Source organism: Suncus etruscus, chromosome 13 (genome assembly GCF_024139225.1).
Source record: "Suncus etruscus isolate mSunEtr1 chromosome 13, mSunEtr1.pri.cur, whole genome shotgun sequence".
NCBI classification, from domain to species: domain Eukaryota; kingdom Metazoa; phylum Chordata; class Mammalia; order Eulipotyphla; family Soricidae; genus Suncus; species Suncus etruscus.
The window spans coordinates 31,873,221-31,894,308 of record NC_064860.1 but is presented as its reverse complement, the minus strand read 5'-3'; the positions used below and the strand labels follow the sequence as shown (position 1 = coordinate 31,894,308).

The window sequence follows — 21,088 nt, the reverse complement described above, 5'->3', positions numbered from 1 at the left end:
AAATTTCTGAGCGCAGAGCCAGGAGTGACCCTTTAGCATCACCAGGCATGGGCGTGGCTCAAGAACCAAAAAAAAAAAAAGGGTCTGACCCAACTCAGTTAAGATGATTTAGTGAACAGGAAATCAGCTCTTGCACCTGTCTTTTTTGTAGGGGGAAAAAAGGCCAATTCTAAGCCTTGTTGCATGACATATTTTCTAACTTCATTGTAAACAGCAACCAGCCATTCTTCAGAGGGGTTTCAAATCACTCAAGAGCTGGGTATTTTTAGAGTGTCTAAATCGCCCACCATTGGATGGCTGAGGAAGAGCAATGTGCCCAAGTTCTAACCCGAGAAACAATGTAGGATTCTTTAGGACACATACGAGCACATCACAGTCTGTTAAAAACCTTTTTTTGTTTGTCTTTGGGCTACACCCAGAGGCACTCAGGCTTTTGGTTCTGTACTCTGGAATTGCTCCTGGCAGGCTTGGGGGGGCCATATGGGATGCTGGGGATTGAACCTAAGTTCATCCGGGTTGGCTGCATGCAAGGCAAATGTCCTATCTATTCCTGTGCTATCACTTCGGCCCACAGTCTGTTAAAAATCTTAAAGACATTAGTACTGCAGATTTGGCCCTTACATATGATCAAATTACAATTTATATTTTTATTAGAATGTAACAGATGTATCTCCAGTATATTGATATAATTGATATTAGAGCACTAATAGTAAAATTAATTACTTTCAGCAACATTATATTTGTAAAAGTGCTTTCTGCTCAAAGCATCTAATGTGATACTATTAATCAAGAAGATATGTGGAAGGACACAAGCTTAAGACTTAATGCACAACTTTCTTGGTTTCTTTCTTTTTTTGGGAGAGGGCACAGCTTGAGGTATTCAAGGTTTACTCTTGGCTATACGCTGTGGGAACCACTCTAGGTGGTACTTAGGGGATCATGTGTGATGCTGGAGATCGAACTGGGGTCGCTTAAGTGCAAGGAAAGTGCCTTAACCTCTATAATATCTTTTAGGCCTAATGCTTGATTTTTAAACAACTAAAATTATTTATTTCAGTATTATAATAAATACTTATACCTCAATTATTAAGTATTGGGAGGCCTTTTGTATTGTACTTTTTGGGGATGCAACATTTTACTTATATCTATTGGTTTGTGCTGTTTTTGGTATTTGGGAGGTAGAACATAAAATAAAATGTAAACAATTGTGTTTAAAAAAAAAAAACTAAATCAAAGGCTGTGTGTTCTTACCTGAGGCTGCTGTGGCATTGGTAGGGGTTGAAGCAGCTGCTTGAATCCGAGCATGAGGAGGAATAAGGATGGTCGCTAGAGGTGGATTACTTGACAGTTCTAGAAAAGGTAAGATACTTGTTAAGAGTCCACAATTCCCTTTTGAATGTTGTACCACTTTCTCACAATAAACATAAAATACTGTATTAAAGCAGTGTTTTTTTGTTGTTGTTGTTTTTGTTTTTTGGGCCACACCCGTTTGATGCTCAGGGGTTACTCCTGGCTAAGCACTCAGAAATTGCCCCTGGCTTGGGGGGACAATATGGGACGCCGGCGGATTGAACTGAGGTCCTTCCTTAGCTAGGGCTTGCAAGGCAGACACCTTACCTCTAGCGCCACTTCACCGAACCCTAAAACAGTGTTTTTATAGGAAAAAAGCATAACTGAAATTCAATGGTTAAATATTCAAAATTCAGGGAAAAATTCACATGAATGTTGTATATGTCATGAAATACCTTCTGTAGTTTGGATATATTTTAGAACTAAGGGTAACTTGGGGAAAAGTATTGGCCAAAGTTTGAAAATAATCATGGCTGTATTTCCAACTCCTATAAACTTAAATATACTGTTTTCCCATACTATGGTGACAGTATTTGACTATCAAAACTGGTGGTGCTACAGAAGAGAAGAAAGGTATGTACTGATAATCTACCCAATAATATGCCAAGATCTACCGAGATATAGAAGAAATAAGACCTAATTAATAATAATACCTACTTAAAATTTCACCGATTTTATTAAAAATTGGAATGTCAAGATCAGAGAAAGAGCTCAATGAACTGAGGGCATGCTTTGAGTGTGGGAGACTTGGGTTTGATTGCAAGCAACACATGGTCCTGAGCAACGATGTGGCCTAAAACACAACACAACACAGCATAACACAAACACATAGAATAAGTTCCATACATAAGCTTTCAGAAATAAAGATGTTACAATACTATCCATTAACCTTAAGGTGTTCTCTAATGACAACAAGGCATGGTGGTGAGCTTATATGTACATAAGTGCTTGGTTTTAGCTTTAGGCAATGTGTGTGGTTCTTCCAGTTTGCCTGGGAAAATTCTGATTGCTATCCTAACAAATCATTAAGTGTTCACTTCACACCAAGCATCACAATTTGCATGAATAACTGTATGGCCAAAGTAACTATAGGAAGATGCCATCCTCTACAGTACATGATGTTCTAACAGTCTGTAAGTATGGAGTGGAATTAAAAATGTTGTTACCCCTGAGCGTTACCGGGTGTGACCCAAAAACCAAAAACCAAAACCAAAAACAAAAACAAAAAAAAATGTTAAGTTAAAAAGGTAAAGTTTGGGACCAGAGCAGTGGCGCAAGCTATAAGGCATTTGCCTTGTGAGCACTAGCCTAGGTCGGACTGTGGTTCAATCCCCTGGTGTCCCATATGGGCCCCCAAGCCAGGGGCGGTTTCTGAGCACATACCCAGGAATAACCCCTGAGCGTCACCGAGTGTGGCCGAAAAACAAAAACAAAAAACAAAACAAAACAAAAGGTAAAGTTCACCTAACAAAATCATTTAAAAGTATACAATTCAGTATATTCACAATATTATACAATTACCACCTCTAATTACAAAACATTTTTATTACCTCCAAAGTAAATGCTTAAATATGACTCACTGTCCCTCCCTCTAGCTCCTAGCAAGAGAAATTATATATATATGTATATATATAATTTCTCAGAGAACATATACACATATATATATATATATATATATACCAGAAACATATACACATATACATATATATACATATATATACATATATATGTATATGTGTATATGTTCTCTGGTATAAACTCCTGGAAATAGTTTATGTTTTACTCAATTTAAATTAATCTAATTTTTGTAGTAAATTAGCTACTGAATGATTTCAGATTCTTTTTTAAACTTACATTATATTTTACTTGAAAGAAAGGAAACAACTGAACAGATAAGACAAAATACCAGCTCTACATGGTGGGAATACAAGGGCTTGACATATTACATTTTGTGCCTTTACTGTTTTTAAATTAATTAATTTTTAGAGAAGTCTTAGACTTAAAACTGAAAAGAAATTAAGAAATCCCAATCTTTCCCCAATTCTCACAACTTCCTAGTTATTAATAGCTTTCATTTTTGTGTTATACTTATTGTAACTGGTGAATCCCTTGCTACAATTTAGTTAAATCCCATCATTTAAATAAGGGGTCCTCAAACTTTTTAAACAGGGGCCAGTTCACTGTCCCTCAGACCATTGGAGGGTCTGACTATAGTAAAAACAAAACTTATGAACGAATTCTTATGCACACTGCATATGTCTTATTTTGCAATGAAGAAACAAAACAGATACAAATACAATATGTGGCCCGCGGGCCATAGTTTGAGAACCACTGATTTAAATTAAGGTTCATTTTTTATTCTACAATAGCTCACTCCTTATAGTCTCTCACTTTTGACAAATGCATTATGTCAGATACACATCATTACAGATTCAGGTAGCAAATGTCACCAAAATCTCTTGTTCTTCACCTACCTACTCAAACCTCTCTCATTTTAAGCACGTAACAGACACTGATCTTTCTAATATTTCTCTAGTTCTGTCTTTTCCACATGCCATATAATAGAAATCAAACAGAATGTAGTCTTTTCAGACTGGTTCACTGCCTTGGTTTCAGATTGTAAAAAAAGGAAACAAGATAAAAGAAATATTTATGAAAAATGAAGCTAAAAAATAATACAGGGATTAAGGAATTTGTTTTATCTGCAGTGACCTAGTTCAATACCCGGTACTGCTTGGTATCTTGAATATAGAGCCAGGACTGCCAAGTGTGGTCTCCAAACAAAAGACTGATGAAAAAGAGAGGAAAAGTTTCAAACTGCAAAAAGACTATTTTTCTTTAAGTAAGACAAACCATCTAATCAAATAAATCTTCTCTGGTTAAGATGGGTGAATAAAACCACTGCCCTAATGATGAGGTCTAAGAGATGCTATTTTGTTATCATCAACTTTAGTAGCTATTATGGTTTCTACTGAGGTACTAGAAGAAGCAATATTTTAAAAAATGTAGTACCTAAGATAGTATTAAAATCACAAGTAATTGCTACAACTTAGAAGTTTCTGGCTAGATTGGGGCTGAGTGGTGGCTCAAGTGATAGGGCATTTGACTTGCATGCCCTAACCTGGATCAGACCATGGTTCGATCCCCAGCATCCCATCTGGTCCCTCAAGCCAGGAGATTTCTGAGCACAAAGCCAGGAGTAACCCCTGAGCATCACCGAGTGTGCCCCTAACCCAAAAAAGAAGTTTCTGGCTATAGAAATAAAAATTCATATAGTATATGGTATACCCATCTAATACAATTTTTTTAATTTACAGTCTACAGAACTGGCAGCTTTATTTTGATTTGCACTTTCCTAAATGAAAAGTGATACAGTGCTGTTTTCCGTATACCACTTTGCCAACTGAGGGCCAAAGGCATATGCATTTAGAAAATCATATTTACGATCCCAATTCGAACTACAATCTGCTAGAACAGAAAGGTTTCTTTGTTTTGTTTTGTTTTTTGTTTTTTTTGGCCACACCCGGCGGTGCTCAGGGGTTACTCCTGGCTGTCTGCTCAGAAATAGCTCCTGGCAGGCACAGGGGACCATATGGGACACCGGGATTTGAACCAACCACCTTTGGTCCTAGATCGGCTGCTTGCAAGGCAAACGCCGCTGAGCTATCTCTCCGGGCCCCAGAAAGGTTTCTTTAAAATAGCACAGCTGTAGGGTTTTTGCCTTGCATGCAGCCAATTGGATTTTTGGCATCCCATATGGGCCCCAGCCTGCCAGGGGTGATTTCTGAGAGCAGATCCAGGAGTAACCCCTGTGCACCACTGGGTGTTGCCCCAAAACAATCAATCAATCAAGTTAAAAAAAAATCCATCCATCCACCCACCCACCCACTCACTCACTTACCCAACTACAGAGTTCTATATATCGAATAATACTGACTAATAATTGTTTTTAATCAACTGAAATGAAAATGGAAGAATAGAAGAAACAAGCTGCCAGTAAGAGAGAATATATTTTCTCTTTTTTGTTTTTGTGCCACACTTGGTGGTTCTCAGGGGTTACTCCTGGCAGGCTCAGAGAAGAGTATATTTTCAAATAAAAGGATCTCTATGCTTATGTACCTAACTAAAAGACAACTGAAAGATGAATAAATGACCAGATATTTTATTATGATTTTTAATAAGGTTACTTTTTCCCTTTTTTTTGCTGTTTGGGCCATACCCTTGTGACGCTCAGGGGTTACTCCTGGCTATATGCTCAGAAATTGCTCCTGGCTTGGGGATTTAAGGTTACTTAGTTAAGTAAGTTAAAAGTAAGTTATTAGTTGTTTTTAGTTACAAAATTTATGGCTCAGTTCATGTCCCCAATTTCCTATGATTCATTTACTTTTACCAGATTTTCTTTCTGTATATCTACATGCATTTTGTGCTTTTGTATAGATATACAACATACACATAAACAGATGCAGAATCTAAAAAAAAATTCAACAGTACTTTTCCCTAAATAGAGTCATTTTGGCCTGGGGCAAGGCAAGAAAATTAACTACTAAAGGGCAAGAAAGGGAAAACTACAGGAGAATAATTGGGGGCATTGGTGGCAGGAAATGTGTACTGGTGAAGGGTGGTATACACTGTATGACTGAAAAACAATCATGACCAATTCTGTAAACACAGTGCCTAAATAATTATATATAAAGAAAATGAAAATAAGAAGTCAAGAAAAGGAGGAGGCTTTGACACATCCAAAGTCACAGGGGAGATTAAATCTTATTTTGTATAAGATTCTTAACCTAGGAGGACCAGTGAGTTAATCTGTAAATGAGGGGTGGGTTTTATAAATTTTTTTGTCAAATATCCTAAAAAGTTAAGGATTTATAACCAGACACTCAGTTGTACATTCCTTAAGTCTCTAAAATGCATTCTTTGGTTTTTGGGCCACATCCGGTGATACTTGGGGGTTACTTCTGACAGGCTCAGGAGACCGTGTGGGATGGATGTTGGGGATTGAACCCAGGTTGGCTGCATGCAAGGCAAACGCTCTACCCTCTATGCTATTACTCTAGCCTCTAACTCATTATTCTTAGAGTGATTCCTTCAGAATTATTACATTTCCATGTCTTAGCTTCTCTCTTGCTATTATTTTTGTCCTTGTGAATAAGCAAGCTTACTTGTATATTTACTACAGCAGATTTTTCATCTTAATTGGGATAGTAAATCTGACTTTTCCAGCTTAATGAAGACTAAGTACTATATTCTGTATTAAGTTTTATTTCCCTTTAAGGTGACAAACTTCATGAACTTCTATGGCATGGTCAACTATTTATAATCTTAGTCTGCAACAATTACAAACTAATCACAATCTCCTTGTCTACCCAGTGAAGGTGGGAGAGGTAGTTCAAAAAGCTAAGAGCATACTTTGCGTACAGGAGGCTTGGGTTTAATCCCTGTCACTGTATAGTCTTTTGAGCACCACTGACAGCAATTAATCCTCTATAGCAGAATTCTAGAGCACCACCCACCAGGTATAGCCACAACACAAAATAAAAATTTGAGACCATGAGTGTGGACATACACTGTAGTGTAAGAATGCCTCCCCAAAAGGGACCAGAGAGAATAGTATAGAGATGTTTGATTACATCCTGCAGACAGACTCAGGTTCAATCTTCAGCATCACATATGGCACATAGTCTCCTAAGCACTGTCAGGAGTGATTCCTGAGCATACAACCAGGAGTAATCTTTGAGTATACACAATGATGTGATTCAAAAACCAAAAATAAAAATAAAAAATAAAATAAAAAAAATTAAAAAAATTAAAAAAAAGGAAAAAAGGCGGCCTCAGAGGAATAGTTTTATTGGCTTACAGTGTTTTTCTAGCAAGTGTAAGGTCAACAGTTCATTTTCCAGATCCTCAAAGGAATTAATTTCAGTCCTAATAACCCTGCTACCTGTGATCTCAGTGCCACAAGCAATTTTTGATTACACAATAGTCACCAGGTGCCAAAACTAAAGGGGTGTAATTCCCAGCATTAAGATACATATGACCAAGAAAGGTGACTCCTGATGTACAAGCATCAAAGCAACCCTTTGTAGTTGACAAATAGCAACACAACTAAGCAGAGCTACACAACCCCTTCTCAGCAGGCACCACAGCTAGGCCTTTATGTGGACCCTGGCTGCTGCAATAACAATGAATTGGAGTGGCAGAGGGGACAAAGGAGAGAATGCAAAGGCAGATTTTTGAAGATGAGAAGCTAAGGAGTAAATATTAAAAATGAAAACTAGCTAATGTTTATTTCTGAAATATGTGTGCCAAGTTTGAGACTAGGGAGATTAATGAAAGGAACAATAAACTGAGGAAGGATAAGAGATCAGCTGCATCATGTCAGAAAAACTTTTCAAAACAACATGGTATAAGCCGGTTTCAGAGGTTTTATGAAAGCTAATTTATAAAGCATTTCAACCAACGGGAGATGCAATAAATTAATCATCACTTCCTCCCATAGAAGTTTAAATACAAAACATTAAGAATGTATCGACGGGCCCGGATAGTACAGCGGTGCTTGCCTTGCAAGCAGCTGATTCAGGACCTAAGGTGGTTGGTTCGAATCCCGGTGTCCCATGTGTTCCCCCGTGCCTGCCAGGAGCTATTTCTGAACAGACAGCCAGGAGTATCCCCTGAGCACCACCGGTTATGGCCCAAAAACCAAAAAAAAAAAAAAAAAAAAAAAAAAAGAATGTATCGACAATTTATCCATCCTTGTGTGCTCCATATTAATGCTTTAATTCACAAATTAAACAAAAAATTTAAGAATCCTTAACAAACCTATGAGATAGCAATCAACCAAAAAGGTAATCAAATTCATTTAGCTGTTTTAAATTTACACTAAAAAAAATTCCCATCAAGACATAAGTAACTACACAATCATACCTAACTGCCAGATAAAGGATGTCTTAAAATATTAAATAAAAATGAAACAAATATAGTTGGCAAAAACTTATTCCTCTTAAAATTTCTATTTTCCTAGCAAAAGATTCTTCATATTTATTTATTTATTTAGGTTTTGGGGGCACACCCAGCAGTACTCAGGGGTTACTCCTGGCTCTGTACTCAGAAATCGCTCTTTGCAGGCTTGGGGGACCATGTGGGATGCTGGGGAATCGAACCTGGTCTGTCCTGGGAAGGCCACGTTCAAGGCTGCTTTGCTATTGCTCCAGCCCCTCTTTTCATATTTCTGATAAGATTAGGAAGGGAAAAAAACTTTCTCTTCTGAGTGGGAGTAGGAGTTAGTTGTGTAGTGTGAAAGCTGGGAATATATTCAAGAGCAGGAATTTATATTCTGACTTCATTTGTTACCCAGAAGGAAACTTAATAATTGAACCTATTGGTACAAAGAGAGAGAAAACTAGTGTTGTTTATGAACAGCTATTTTTCTCTATTCACAGAAAGGGTTAAATGATTTAACAATAAATAATAAATTCATTATTTAATACAATGAATAATTATATATTCAGCTGCAATTAAAATGCCAGGATGGTGTATATCGATCTTACAAATCACCAAATTCTAATGCTGCATATTTGGATATATTCTTTAGGAAAATTAAACAAACTAGAAAATCAGAAAAATGTAAACTATTTAAATATGCTTACGACTAATGATAATGGAAATGTTTTTTGTGAGAACTACATGACATCTGTACAAACCCATAGCTATTTTGATGAATAACTATCCCACAAAGGTGCATCAACTTAAAAGTCACTTTATTTGTTGGGACATACTTGTTCTACTATATCTACATGTGTATACACAAAGAAACATACCCCTTAACCAAGGCCTCTGACTAGAAACTAAATTAAGAAATACACTGTATTTATTAATAAATACGTGTATTTGGGGCCAGAGAGATAGCACAGCGGCGTTTGCTTTGCAAGCAGCCGACTCAGGACCTAAGATGGTTGGTTCGAATCCTGGCGTCCCATATGGTTCCCAGTGCCTGCCAAGGGCTATTTCTGAGCAGATAGCCAGGAGTAACCCCTGAGCACCGCCAGGTGTGGCCCAAAAACCAAAACAAAACAAAAAAAATGTATTTAGTCAAATTTAAATATATTAGATTTGGCTTACTTGTTTCACACACAATACTGCATATCTTATTGCCTTGATAATGTATGTTATCAATGTGCTGATTTTCTTGGAAGCTCATCTATTTGAATCATACAGAACTTTGTCAATTACTGTTATTTTTTTTTTTTGCTGCTATTTTCTTTTCTTTTCTTTTCTTTTTTTTTTTTTTTTTGGTTTTTGGGTCACACCCGGCGGTGCTCAGGGGTTACTCCTGACTGTTTGGTCAGAAATAGCTCCTGGCAGGCACAGGGGATCATATGGGACACTGGGATTCGACCACCTTAGGTTCTGGATCAGCTGCTTGCAAGGCAGACACCCTGTGCCATCTTTCCGGGCCCTTCTGCTGCTATTTTTATGTCACATTCTGACTAAATATCTTCAGAGAGGGTAAGACTAATTCTTTTTCTTTATTTTCTTTAAAATCACACTCGTGTAGACTAGGAGAATCAAAAGCAATGCCAGGATTTGAAGCATAGTTTTGGTTGTATCTTAATCTCTGCACTATCTCTCTAACACAGAGTAATTCTTATAAAAAAGATTAATTCAGGCATTAAAATCTTGAAGTTAACATTATTTGTACTTTAGCTGTTTGAATTAAAATTTCATTGTACTCTTTACCATAATTGTATATTTCCTTTCCTGCAGTAGGCTTATTGTTTAGCACTGCAATATCTACAGGAGTAGAGCTTAGACATTTAAGTCATAAATTAGTTATAAAATATTTTTTAAAAATTCTGAGAAGTGGAGCCGGAGTGATAGTACAGTGGCATTTGCCTTGCATGCAGCTGATCCAGAATGGATAATGGTTTGAAACCTGGCGTACCATATGGTCCCCCAAACCAGGAGCGATTTCTGAGCACATAGCCAGGAGTCCCCTGGCACGCCACTGGGTGTGGCCCAAAAACAAACAAAAATATTTAGAAAAGCTCTTCTCATGTCTATAAACTGTAACATTTAACTTGTCAACTATTCATTTATTGAAACCAAACAAATTTGTCAAGTTAACTGTCTTATAAAGGTATTTTATAGCTACTTTCACTCAAAAGAACAATAAAACATAGGTACTGTCACTGCAAATTTAGAATAGTTTAAGAAATTCACTTAAAATTTAATTCATAGACTATGTTCCTATGTTAATAAATTTTATCTATTATAAATTATGACAAAATTAAAAATACCGATCTCGGGGATTATAGTAACTTGAGAATAAAGTTGTTAACATTATCTCAGATATTCAAAATATTGTGTTTATTTGAGATGTGGCTAAGGTTAAGGGAGTTTAGGAAAAAAATGCCCAGGATATAATGGGCAAAATAAGCCACTGGGGCTGACCATATTTATCTTAATCACTATTTTATAATAAGAAAATTGGTTGAAAAACATGAAACCCCCCAATGTCATAAAGAGTGAATTAAAATGCATTTTATAAAAAAGTAACTATTGTTTTGAAATTGAGAACTATAAACATTTGATGAAACGGGTTTCTAGAGTACTAGTTTTTGTTATTTGTTTTGCTATTTTTAATTCCTTTCTATTCCATAACACATTCCTACATTCTTTTAAAAATCTTTTTTTTTCCCTCCACTTCATTTTGTTTTTCATTCTCATCCTTTCACTGTATCTTTTTCCCCATTAGCTTGCCCTATGGAAACATTTCTATTTCATCATCTGCCTTCCTCAATCTCTATATATTCTTGTTCCTCAACTCAGAGACAAGTATGCTTTAGTTCGTATGCTGTTCTCTGGCTGCCCCAAATGCTATTTTTAACTTAAAAAAATCTTTAAGCATTTTCCCCTTCAAGTCCATCTAATAAACTACCATTCTTCCAAATTTTCTGTCCAACTTGTATGAACAATAGCAAAGTGAAGTTATTTTAGCATGTACTACCAAAGGGCATAGAACAGGATGGGGACCAGGTAGGGTTGAGATTATCATCTACCTGTATTAGTATAATTTAATGAGTAATGTTTTGCCATTAGTAATTTATAATTCCCATATGTTGCTTTAAGCCAGTTACTTGAATAAAATATTTAAAAAGCAAAAATAAATAGGGGGGCCCGGAGAGATAGCACAGCGGCATTTGCCTCTCAAGCAGCCAATCCAGGACCAAAGGTGGTTGGTTCGAATCCTGGTGTCCCATATGGTCCCCCGTGCCTGCCAGGAGTTATTTCTGAGCAGACAGCCAGGAGTAACCCCTGAGCACCACTGGGTATGTCCCAAAAACAAAAACAAAAAAGCAAAACAAAACAAAAAGATTAAGTAAATAAATAAATAAATAAATAAATACATAGGGCCACTGAGATAGGTCAATCAGCTAGTGCTGGGAACAACTCTGAAAACAAAACCAATCCCAAAGCACAGGAGGCAGGGTAGGTGATAGGAATTCTAAAACAAACAAAACTTAGTTTTATTCTTTGTAGTTTTGGGGCAAAACCCATAACAGGGCTCACTTGTTGTTCAGAAGTCACATATGAGCTGGGGGAAAAAGCATGAAATAGTGTCACGGATTAAACCCAAGTAGTCCCCACGCAAAGCATGTGCCTAGTTTATTGAATCATTTTTCTCCAGCACATAAAATCTGGATTTTAAAACTGATCAAATTCTTTAGGTTCATTTTTGATGAACACATAAAGGTAGATACATACAAAGAGGTATGTACAAATATGTCTAAATATTGAAAAAATATTCTCTAAGACATAGTTTCTATCTATCTATCTATCTATCTATCTATCTATCTATCTATCTATCTATCTATCTATCTATCTATCTCTTGCATTTGGGCTTTTACTATATTACTCACTTGAGGGACTTTATGTTCTATTTTATTCGTTTTTGTTTTAGTCAAGACAGCTTTTACTGAATGAAACTTAGTATTTTTATTTTACAGATGATAAAATAAACCTATAGCACATGTAAAAAGAATAACTGTTTCCCCTGATTTTTAGGCCATAACTTGTGGTGCTCAATGGGAGCATATGTAGTGTGAAGGATTAAACCCAGGTCAAGCAGGTAAAAGGCAAGTTCCATATGGTTCTACACTCTCTATGGGCTCAGTAAAATAATTTTTATTTAAATGAATGTGTACATTTTTAATGGTATTTTTATACATAGATTCAAACACTGATTCATATAGAGAAAATGTGATATAACAAAAACATGATAAATAGGTTAAAAATAGCTTTACTTATTATAGACACAAATGTGAAAGTATAGTAATAATTATTTTACAAAATAAAAGACAATAAAATCCTAACTTTATATTAAAAATTTAAGTAATTTGCTGTAATCAAAAATTCCTCCTGAAATTTTCTTAAAGTGAAAATAGAGAATTTTACATTAAAGGATTATCAATATATATAATAGAAGACTGAAAAGAATTACAATAGTTATAAAATAATTACTCTGAATATTAAAATTATTTTAGAACTGTGATCCTTTTTACTTGATTTGGGTTTAGAACTAGTGATGTGGGGCAATTCCTGGTTCTATGTACAGGGTTTGCTGCAGTGGACCATGTGGTAGAAGTCTAATAACCGCTTACAAAGTATGATGTACTCAGCCCACTGAGCTATCTCTATAGCTTGTGCCTTATGATTTGAATTTTCTCACATTTTAATGTTTTCCTCAAATTATATGTATTATTCTTGATTAAGACAAAAGCAATGAGAATTAAAAAGTTTATCTTCTCATAAAGTTTAAAACTTAAAGTGACCATTACTCTGCTATAAAAGGGTAATAGCTCCCAGTTTGCCATATTACACTGCATAATCATCACAGATTTCAAGCCAAATGCTGAGTGGGACCATTATATGAAACTTTTAAAAAGATTGTGCTAATGTACTTAAAAACAAAAATCTATAATAATATGGTCATGATGACAAGTGAATCTAAACTAGAGAAACACTATCTTTTTTGTTTGTTTTGTTTTGAGGGCCACACCTGGTAGCTCTCAGAGCATACTCCTAACTCTGTGCTAAGGAACCACTCCAGGCTGTTTTGGGGACCATACAGAGTTCCAAAAAGCTAACCTGGGTCAGCTTTATGCAAAGCAAATGTCCTTTGCTGTACTATCTCTCTAGCCATAATATATCTATAGTATGTAACATCATCTAGTTTTTTCTTACATATCTCCAGTTATAGAGATCCATGTTCTGTTTTGTTTTATTTTGTTTTGTTTTTGTTTATGGGACCTGGCTGTGCTCAGGGCTTACTCATGGCTCTGCTCCCAAGAATTACTTCTGGTGGTACGCAGGAATACCAGAGGGAAAGAATTGGGTCAGCTTCAAAAAAAGCTAACACCCTCCTCACTGTACTATTGCTCTGGCGGAAATCAATATATCGAAAACATTTGTTCTACATTTTATTATTAAACCACTGAAAATTTCATTGATTCATCGGTAATTATAATATTTCTGTGCCAAAGGCTGAGGTCTTTATGGTAGTCCTATATATCACTGACGTCTATGTAATTTGTTATTTCAATTTTGAAATCTGGAAAGAATCTGTATCTTCTTTCTTTAGAATGTATGGGCCACATAAATGCCTCAAAATCAATGCCTTGGTGTAAGATGGAACAAACATGTATAATTCTTGTTGGCTGGCCCATCTGCCTTTGCTGTATGAAAAACAAATGATGTTATAAATACCTAAACAAAAAAATTTCCCCACTCATGCTTTAGAAGACAGTCTTTGGTATGTTTTAGACAATTATTAGGGTCCCTTATTCTTTACTTTTTAGCCTTTAATTTTGCTTCTTTTGGATACCCTATTCTATTTATTAAATATTTGGGAAGGAGGCTAAACCCAGAATAGCATCATGTAGGTATGAGTTTCCCTACCGAACTAATTCAGTTTACAATACTCAAAATGTCATAGTCAGGATACTAACTCTATTTCAAACGGTTTTTCGTCAGCCTAGAAGGCTAATAAAAGATAGTTCCAGAATATATGATCAATTTCTCTTTCACACATGTAGCTTAAAGCCTGCATCAGCACTTCTAGTAGTTAAATATTGAATGCTTTGAGATTAGAGTCAGACAAACATCTAAGTCTATTTTTTACCAAGTTAGATTTTCCAAATATTTTTGCTTCAATAATACAATTCATTTTCCACATTTAACTTTAGGACAGTTAAAAACGGGAAAAATTTGCCAGAAAAAAGAAAAATATGTTTATTTCCTGGTTACAAAAACCCACTTCCTTTCATCTTAAGTTTAAACCAGTAAATGAATGTATTTTTTTATTTTTATAGGATATATATTATTAATGTTCAATCTAACAAGAAAATCGATAAGAAGTAGTGATCAACTGAATTATTTTTTTTTTTTTTTTTGGTTTTTGGGCCACACCCGTTTGATGCTCAGGGGTTACTCCTGGCTATGTGCTCAGAAATCGCCCCTGGCTTGGGGGGACCATATGGGACGCCGGGGGATCGAACCGCGGTCCTTCCTTGGCTAGCGCTTGCAAGGCAGACACCTTACCTCCAGCGCCACCTACCCGGCCCTCAACTGAATTATTTGGGATCTTAATCAAAGGAAAAGTGAACAAAGAAATAAATATTATCCCTATGTATTTCAGAAACTACCGCTTCACGAATTTTTTTCCTTTCAATGCTTTCTCAGTAGCAGCAATAGTGCCCTGTCCCAGAGGGAATATAAATTTCTCTAGTTAAGTCCCTTCTAATGCAAAGTTATAGGATTTCAGTTTTTTCATGTCTAAATATAATCAATTTACTTCTAGCTTTTAAAAAAAACTTGATCTAAATTATAATAACGATAATTGAGAAATGATCTGTATTATAATTATAATAAATGCAAGTGGTGTTAATATTTTAAGTTAAATATTTAAAATTTTAATATTTTATTTATTTATTTTTGGGTTTTGGGCCACACCCATTTGATGCTCAGGGGTTACTCCTGGCTAAGTGCTCAGAAATTGCCCCTGGCTTGGGGGGACCATATGGGACACCGGGGGATCGAACTGTGGTCCTTCCTTGGCTAGTGCTTGCAAGGCAGACACCTTACCCCTAGTGCCACCTCACCAGCCCCTAAAAATTTAATATTTTAATTCCATCACCTGAAGGTTAAATTGCTTCTTTGTTTTGTTGGTGATTAAGTTTTACTGTGACCTCTATGACTTAAATGCTCAGTTATCAAATAAGAGAAGCTACTTTTTTTTTTTTTTTTTTTTTTTTTGGTTTTTGGGCCACACCCGTTTGACGCTCAGGGGTTACTCCTGGCTATGTGCTCAGAAATCGCCCCTGGCTTGGGGGGACCATATGGGACGCCGGGGGATCGAACCGCGGTCTGTTCCTTGGTAGCGCTTACAAGGCAGACACCTTATCTCTAGCGCCACCTTCCCGGCCCCAAGAGAAGCTACTTTTAAATTTATAGATAACTTTATTGAAAAAGAAAGGTTGGTGGGAAGGGGAAACTGAGCCCCCCTCCTTTCCAAGACCTGGCAGTGGAGGCTCAAGCTCTAAAACTTCGGGAGTCAGATACCCTGAGAGAGCTATGCTAATTGAAAAATTTTATTTGCTACTGTTGTGTTCAAAACTATGAATAGTGACTTAATGGGAGCTTAAAAATGATGTATCCTACTAGTGTGAGCACTTAATATATCCACTTTTGACTTAAACAGATTTTCATTGTGTAGCTTTACTCAAAATAGCAAAAGCAGCTACATATGAGGAATTACCTTGAGTGGTGAAATTAAACAGTGCAGGTGTGTCTCGCCCATTTGGTAGTTTGACATTTGGATCCCGTAATTCATCAAAAAATGAATGTGCACAAGCTTCTAATGGTGTCAGTCGGGCAGTTGGTGTATATTCCAGCAGACGACTACACAGTGCAATTGCCTCTGGTGGAGTTCGGGGTCGGAAGACCTGCAGAACAAAAGAAGGGAGAGAAAAGTTAATTTTTTAGTGTAAGAATCTTAATGAATTATTATGAATACTGAGTGTATTTCCACCATGTAAAATTCATGGCTGCATTTGAAAGGAACCTTCTAGAATGAAAAGAGTTAACTGCATATAATTCACTATACTAGAATGAACTGCTAAAGACTATAGGAAAAACTCAAACACTTGGGAAGATGAGAAAAAAAATCTCACGTATGCTAATCATAAAGCAGTGCTATCAAACATGTACACAAAATATGATAAGAAAGAAAGGCTGGGTTCTAGAAGCAATCACCACTAGAATAAAAAAAAGGTAGGGTTTTGACTGTGGAGGCAATAGAGAAAACATCGCCTCTCTTGTGATTTATGTAAAACAATTATTGCTAATGGCACTCAGTACAGTATGAAATATAGCAATTAGTATCTTTTTAAGAAGAACAGTTTATCTAGATCTATGAATGTTAGTTATTTGGCATTATTTCTTCAATAGAAACTTAATCTGAAGATTCTTGATTCAAAATTTGACGAAATGTCCAAACTTGTTTTCTCAAGCTATGATTATGGCCAGATGACCCTTTTTTGAATGAGCACTAGGGTTTTAAATAAGAGAGTAATGCACTTTTCTATAACAAGTCAGCTGAAAAAGAAAATCACAGAAAAAGTCAGCTGATGACTATTAAAAACAAAATGCAAATAAGTTAATTTGCCTAAAGAAAAGAAAGTTTGTACTCAACTGTCTTAAAACCTCTAATCAATGGAAAAAAGCCTTTTAAACTTAAAAGTGAAACATGTTTTTAGATACAAACACAGAAACAAATTGAAGTAGATAGACATAAAAAGAGAAGCACGAGTAATAAAGAGATGGCAACAAACCCACAAGTGAGGAAAGGACAGGTAGACTATGAAAAGGAACTAAAGAGCCTAGAAGGCTAAGTGTTTCTTAATGACTAGTTTTATCTGGCAATGAAGCAAATGTGTTCGCGTGTGTTTATTTAATGTTATACTACAAAGCACACTTTTCCTCCTTCTTTCCTGCTTATTTTGGCGGGGGTGTGGGAACTACCCAGAAATGCTCAGGGATTACTCCTTGCTTTGCATTCAAGAATCACTCTTGGTGGTGGTTGGGGAATGGTACAGGATCCTGGGGATCAAATCTGGGTTGGCTGCATACAAGGCAAGCACCTTACTAGCTGTATTCTCTCTCTGACCCTGATCATTTACATTTTAAGGCACTATTTATAAGAACACTTTCTATAGCAAAAATCATCTTTTTTTTTTTTTTGCTACTATATTACATAAATTTTATTTCTGAGATGCTGGGGATCTAATTCAGGGAAGCAGTGTTCTACCACTGAGATACATATCTCCAGCCCACACATTTTATGATCAATAAAGGTATTGTCCATGAAAATTAAAGAAAGTAGAGTAGGATTTTGGGAAGTTATTTAGAACACTCAAGACTGTAGTTAATTTGGCTATGTTAAAAAAACAACAACTCTAAGACAGATGAAAAATTGCTTTATCTTTATTCTTTTGATTTGGCTTGTAATCAGTCAAAGAAACTTTAAAGGTAAGGTACTATAGTACCTTTGAAATGCTCCTATCTTCCACTGTTCCTGGCTATTTTTCCCTCTGTTGTGCTCAGTCAGGACTACAATCAAACTCAAAATGAAAAAAGAAAATAGCCAGTGAAATAACGTTTTGTTAAAATATTATGCCCTACGGCATGGTGGCACTAGAGGTAAGGTGTCTGCCTTGCCAGCGCTAACCAAGGAAGGACCACGGTTCAATTCCCCGGTGTCCCATATGGTCCCCCCAAGCCAGGGGCAATTTCCAAGTGCTTAGCCAGGAGTAACCCCTGAGCATCAAATGGGTGTGGCCCAAAAAACAAAAAAAAAAAAATTTATGCCCTACTGAAATAGTTTATCACTGGGAATAGTTTGCATTTGTGACAGAATACTTGTGCCAAATGGAAACACATTAAGTAAAAAACTAAAAGTACAACAGAAAGTAGAAATATTTATTCATATAGTAGCTGAACAGTGAGTGCATCTTAAATTATTTTCAAAAATTTTCTATGTAATAAAGCAGTATTACATGCCTATTTCTGATTATTAGAAAAGTCATTCAGATTTTTAAATTTTGTATCTTATTTGCTACAAAAAGATGCCCATATTGGTACAAAGACATCTACCAGCCCATTTTATTGGGGAACCCTAATGCATGGAATCAGAGTTAAAAACAATAAAGAAAAAAATTCACCCCAAGTAACCATGTTAAATCAATACTTTAATTTTTAATCTTTTAAGAGATTTATGATAAAAAACTGAAGTTCAGTACTCTGTTTATAAAGCGTACATAAAAACAATATAAGGTCAAAACCCAATGCCTCTCCAAAATCCACATTTCTGACCATAATACAGCAGGGTATAGTAGCAGATATCTTCTTAAAATAAAAGGCCAAACTAAAAAATAGCTCCTCTGAATTATCTTTGGGTCTAAAGAAAAGTAAACCACCAACAAACTGAGATTTGTTTTTTAACAAAAAGTTCCTGCTTCTGTCTCATTCCTTTGTTCATTAACATATAGAGAAGACTGACAACCTAAACATACCATATGTAAAACCTATACCATAGAGTTAATGAAAGTAGAAAATACAACTACCTAATTTTTTACTACTATATAACAAGAATGATTAACTGATTTGCCTTTCAAAAAAAGTTCCCCCTAGTTTTATAGACCTGCACTGAAATTTTGGGAAAAAAATTTTAGGTACATACCCGCACTCCTGAGGTGAAATGTCCTGTTCCTGACGAATCCTAAAGATGATAATGCAGTGAAATAATCCAAACAGGGGAAGTCAATCCAAAAGAGAATAGTCCAGCAAGGAAAAATATATCCAATGTTATAAGAAATCCATTGTGTGGGGGGACACAGAAAATGTTTATACAGTTATAAACTTTAAACATAAGTCTCCACAGTAGCAAGTCCAAGTTTTAAAAATTTCACCACAGTGTATGCAAAAAATTTTTGATTGCGCAATGGTGAGGCACAGTAAAGAAATATTTTAATTTTATGTCATATGTTCCAATGCCAGTGCATTTATTAAAAAAATACAAAACCAAAAAAAGTGAAAAGCAAAATGAAATCTATAAGTAAAGTTCCCCAAAGTAAAGTGTTTGGTCTTCTATGACCTGGATTCATCATCCATTGATATGGCTTGGAGGATAAATAGTAGCCCACTTTTAAAAGATATCAGTTCCCAATATGCTAATTTTCTCTTAATATATTCCAGGCATACAGTATAAACATTTTTTGCTAAATCAGTGATGGGAGAAAGTTAATAATCATATTTATTTGCATCACTATAGATTCAAGCCACATATTCCCAATTTGTGAGAGCTAAGAAGGATCAGGCCACCGCGGATTATTCTCCATTTTGGATTGACTTCCCTGCTAAAAAATATTTGCTGACATTCTCATTATCTTAGGACTCTTCAGGAAATTGACAGATCACTCTAGGAGTGCAGGTATAAACTTACTTTTCCTATTGTGGGCTTTACCCCTAAACCCTTGTATCCAATACTTAAGAAAAATATAAAACATTCTTCCCCCTTTTTGGAAAAACTCACTAAAAAATCCTTTTAAATGAGCACTACAAATTAAACACGGTCCCATCTGCAAATATGCCCAATTCACCCACCAAAAGCTAAGCAAATATGCACAATAAGCAATACAACTAAGGGAGAGTCACAGTTATAGGTGATATGCATAGCAATATGGTATACCAACACCTAGGCACAACGGAGCCAAATATGCCAGAGAGGTTGTAGGGTCTATTATGTCTAGGTATTGAGAGCAAAAATTGGCAGTACTCACCAGTAGCTGTGAATTCCCTTGGCTATTCTAAGAGAATTTTACATTCTTTTAGGATAGTTTCCAGTGGGGGAATTATTATTTTGAAAAAATAAATAAATAATCCGCGGATTACTTTTAGTCTGCAGACTAAATTTAGTACACGGATTAAAATCCGGCCCATTAGAATAAGAATCTCTCATTAACTAAAAACACAACAAGGTGGACAAAAAATAGAAAACCAGACTAAAAGAACTGAGAGCACAAAGTAAAACTCGACTGGGCCAACTAACAATTAGTGAGCAGACTAAATAAGGCCAGCCAAGTATTTTTGCTGCAAGGCCACAAAAAGCCCAAAATACCCCCCTGCAAAAAAGAAAAACAAAAGTAAACAAAGAAAACAGAACAGAACAAAGCAAAACATAAAAAAAGAAAAAAGAAAAGAAAAGAAAAGAAAAAAAAACTGAAAAGAACCAAAACACTGACATGAACTTTTACTACCTCACCTGTGCAACAACTCATTCTCTTAAATTGAAACACTCTCATCACAAATACTAGTCCATAGTGAAACAAACATAAAAAAAAGTTTTTGTTTCCAAAAAGCAAGTCTGTGGTATTGAGCAAATGCAAATGAGCCCTTAAACTAAAAATTCTTAAAAATAAATTTGCATTTGATTAGCAACAACAGAGATATTTTTTTCCTTACATATTCTAGAAGACGTTTAATGCCTTCAATATCCAATTTCATCCCAGACCTAACTGTTAGGACTGAAATTTTAAGCCCTTTAAAATAATCATTTTTAAACAGTCATATATATCATTTATAAGGCCTACAGTTGATTCTCACAGCATCAGTGCTCAAC

The 21,088-nt window shown here is 35.7% G+C and overlaps 1 protein-coding gene across 2 annotated transcripts in view; it reads right to left on the bottom strand.

The window, feature by feature from the left end:
• The window catches only part of GSK3B (glycogen synthase kinase 3 beta), a 191,867-nt gene that overhangs the window by 22,675 nt on the left and 148,104 nt on the right, over positions 1-21,088 (bottom strand). Inside the window, exons 9-11 of one of the 2 annotated variants that reach the window (XM_049785914.1) lie at positions 19,151-19,189; positions 16,169-16,355; positions 1,252-1,350 (exon numbers count right to left, since the gene is read on the bottom strand). In XM_049785914.1, coding sequence (XP_049641871.1) covers positions 1,252-1,350; positions 16,169-16,355; positions 19,151-19,189 — 325 coding nt within the window. The remainder of the gene's footprint in view (positions 1-1,251; positions 1,351-16,168; positions 16,356-19,150; positions 19,190-21,088) is intronic. The other variant, XM_049785915.1, reaches the window with a different exon arrangement.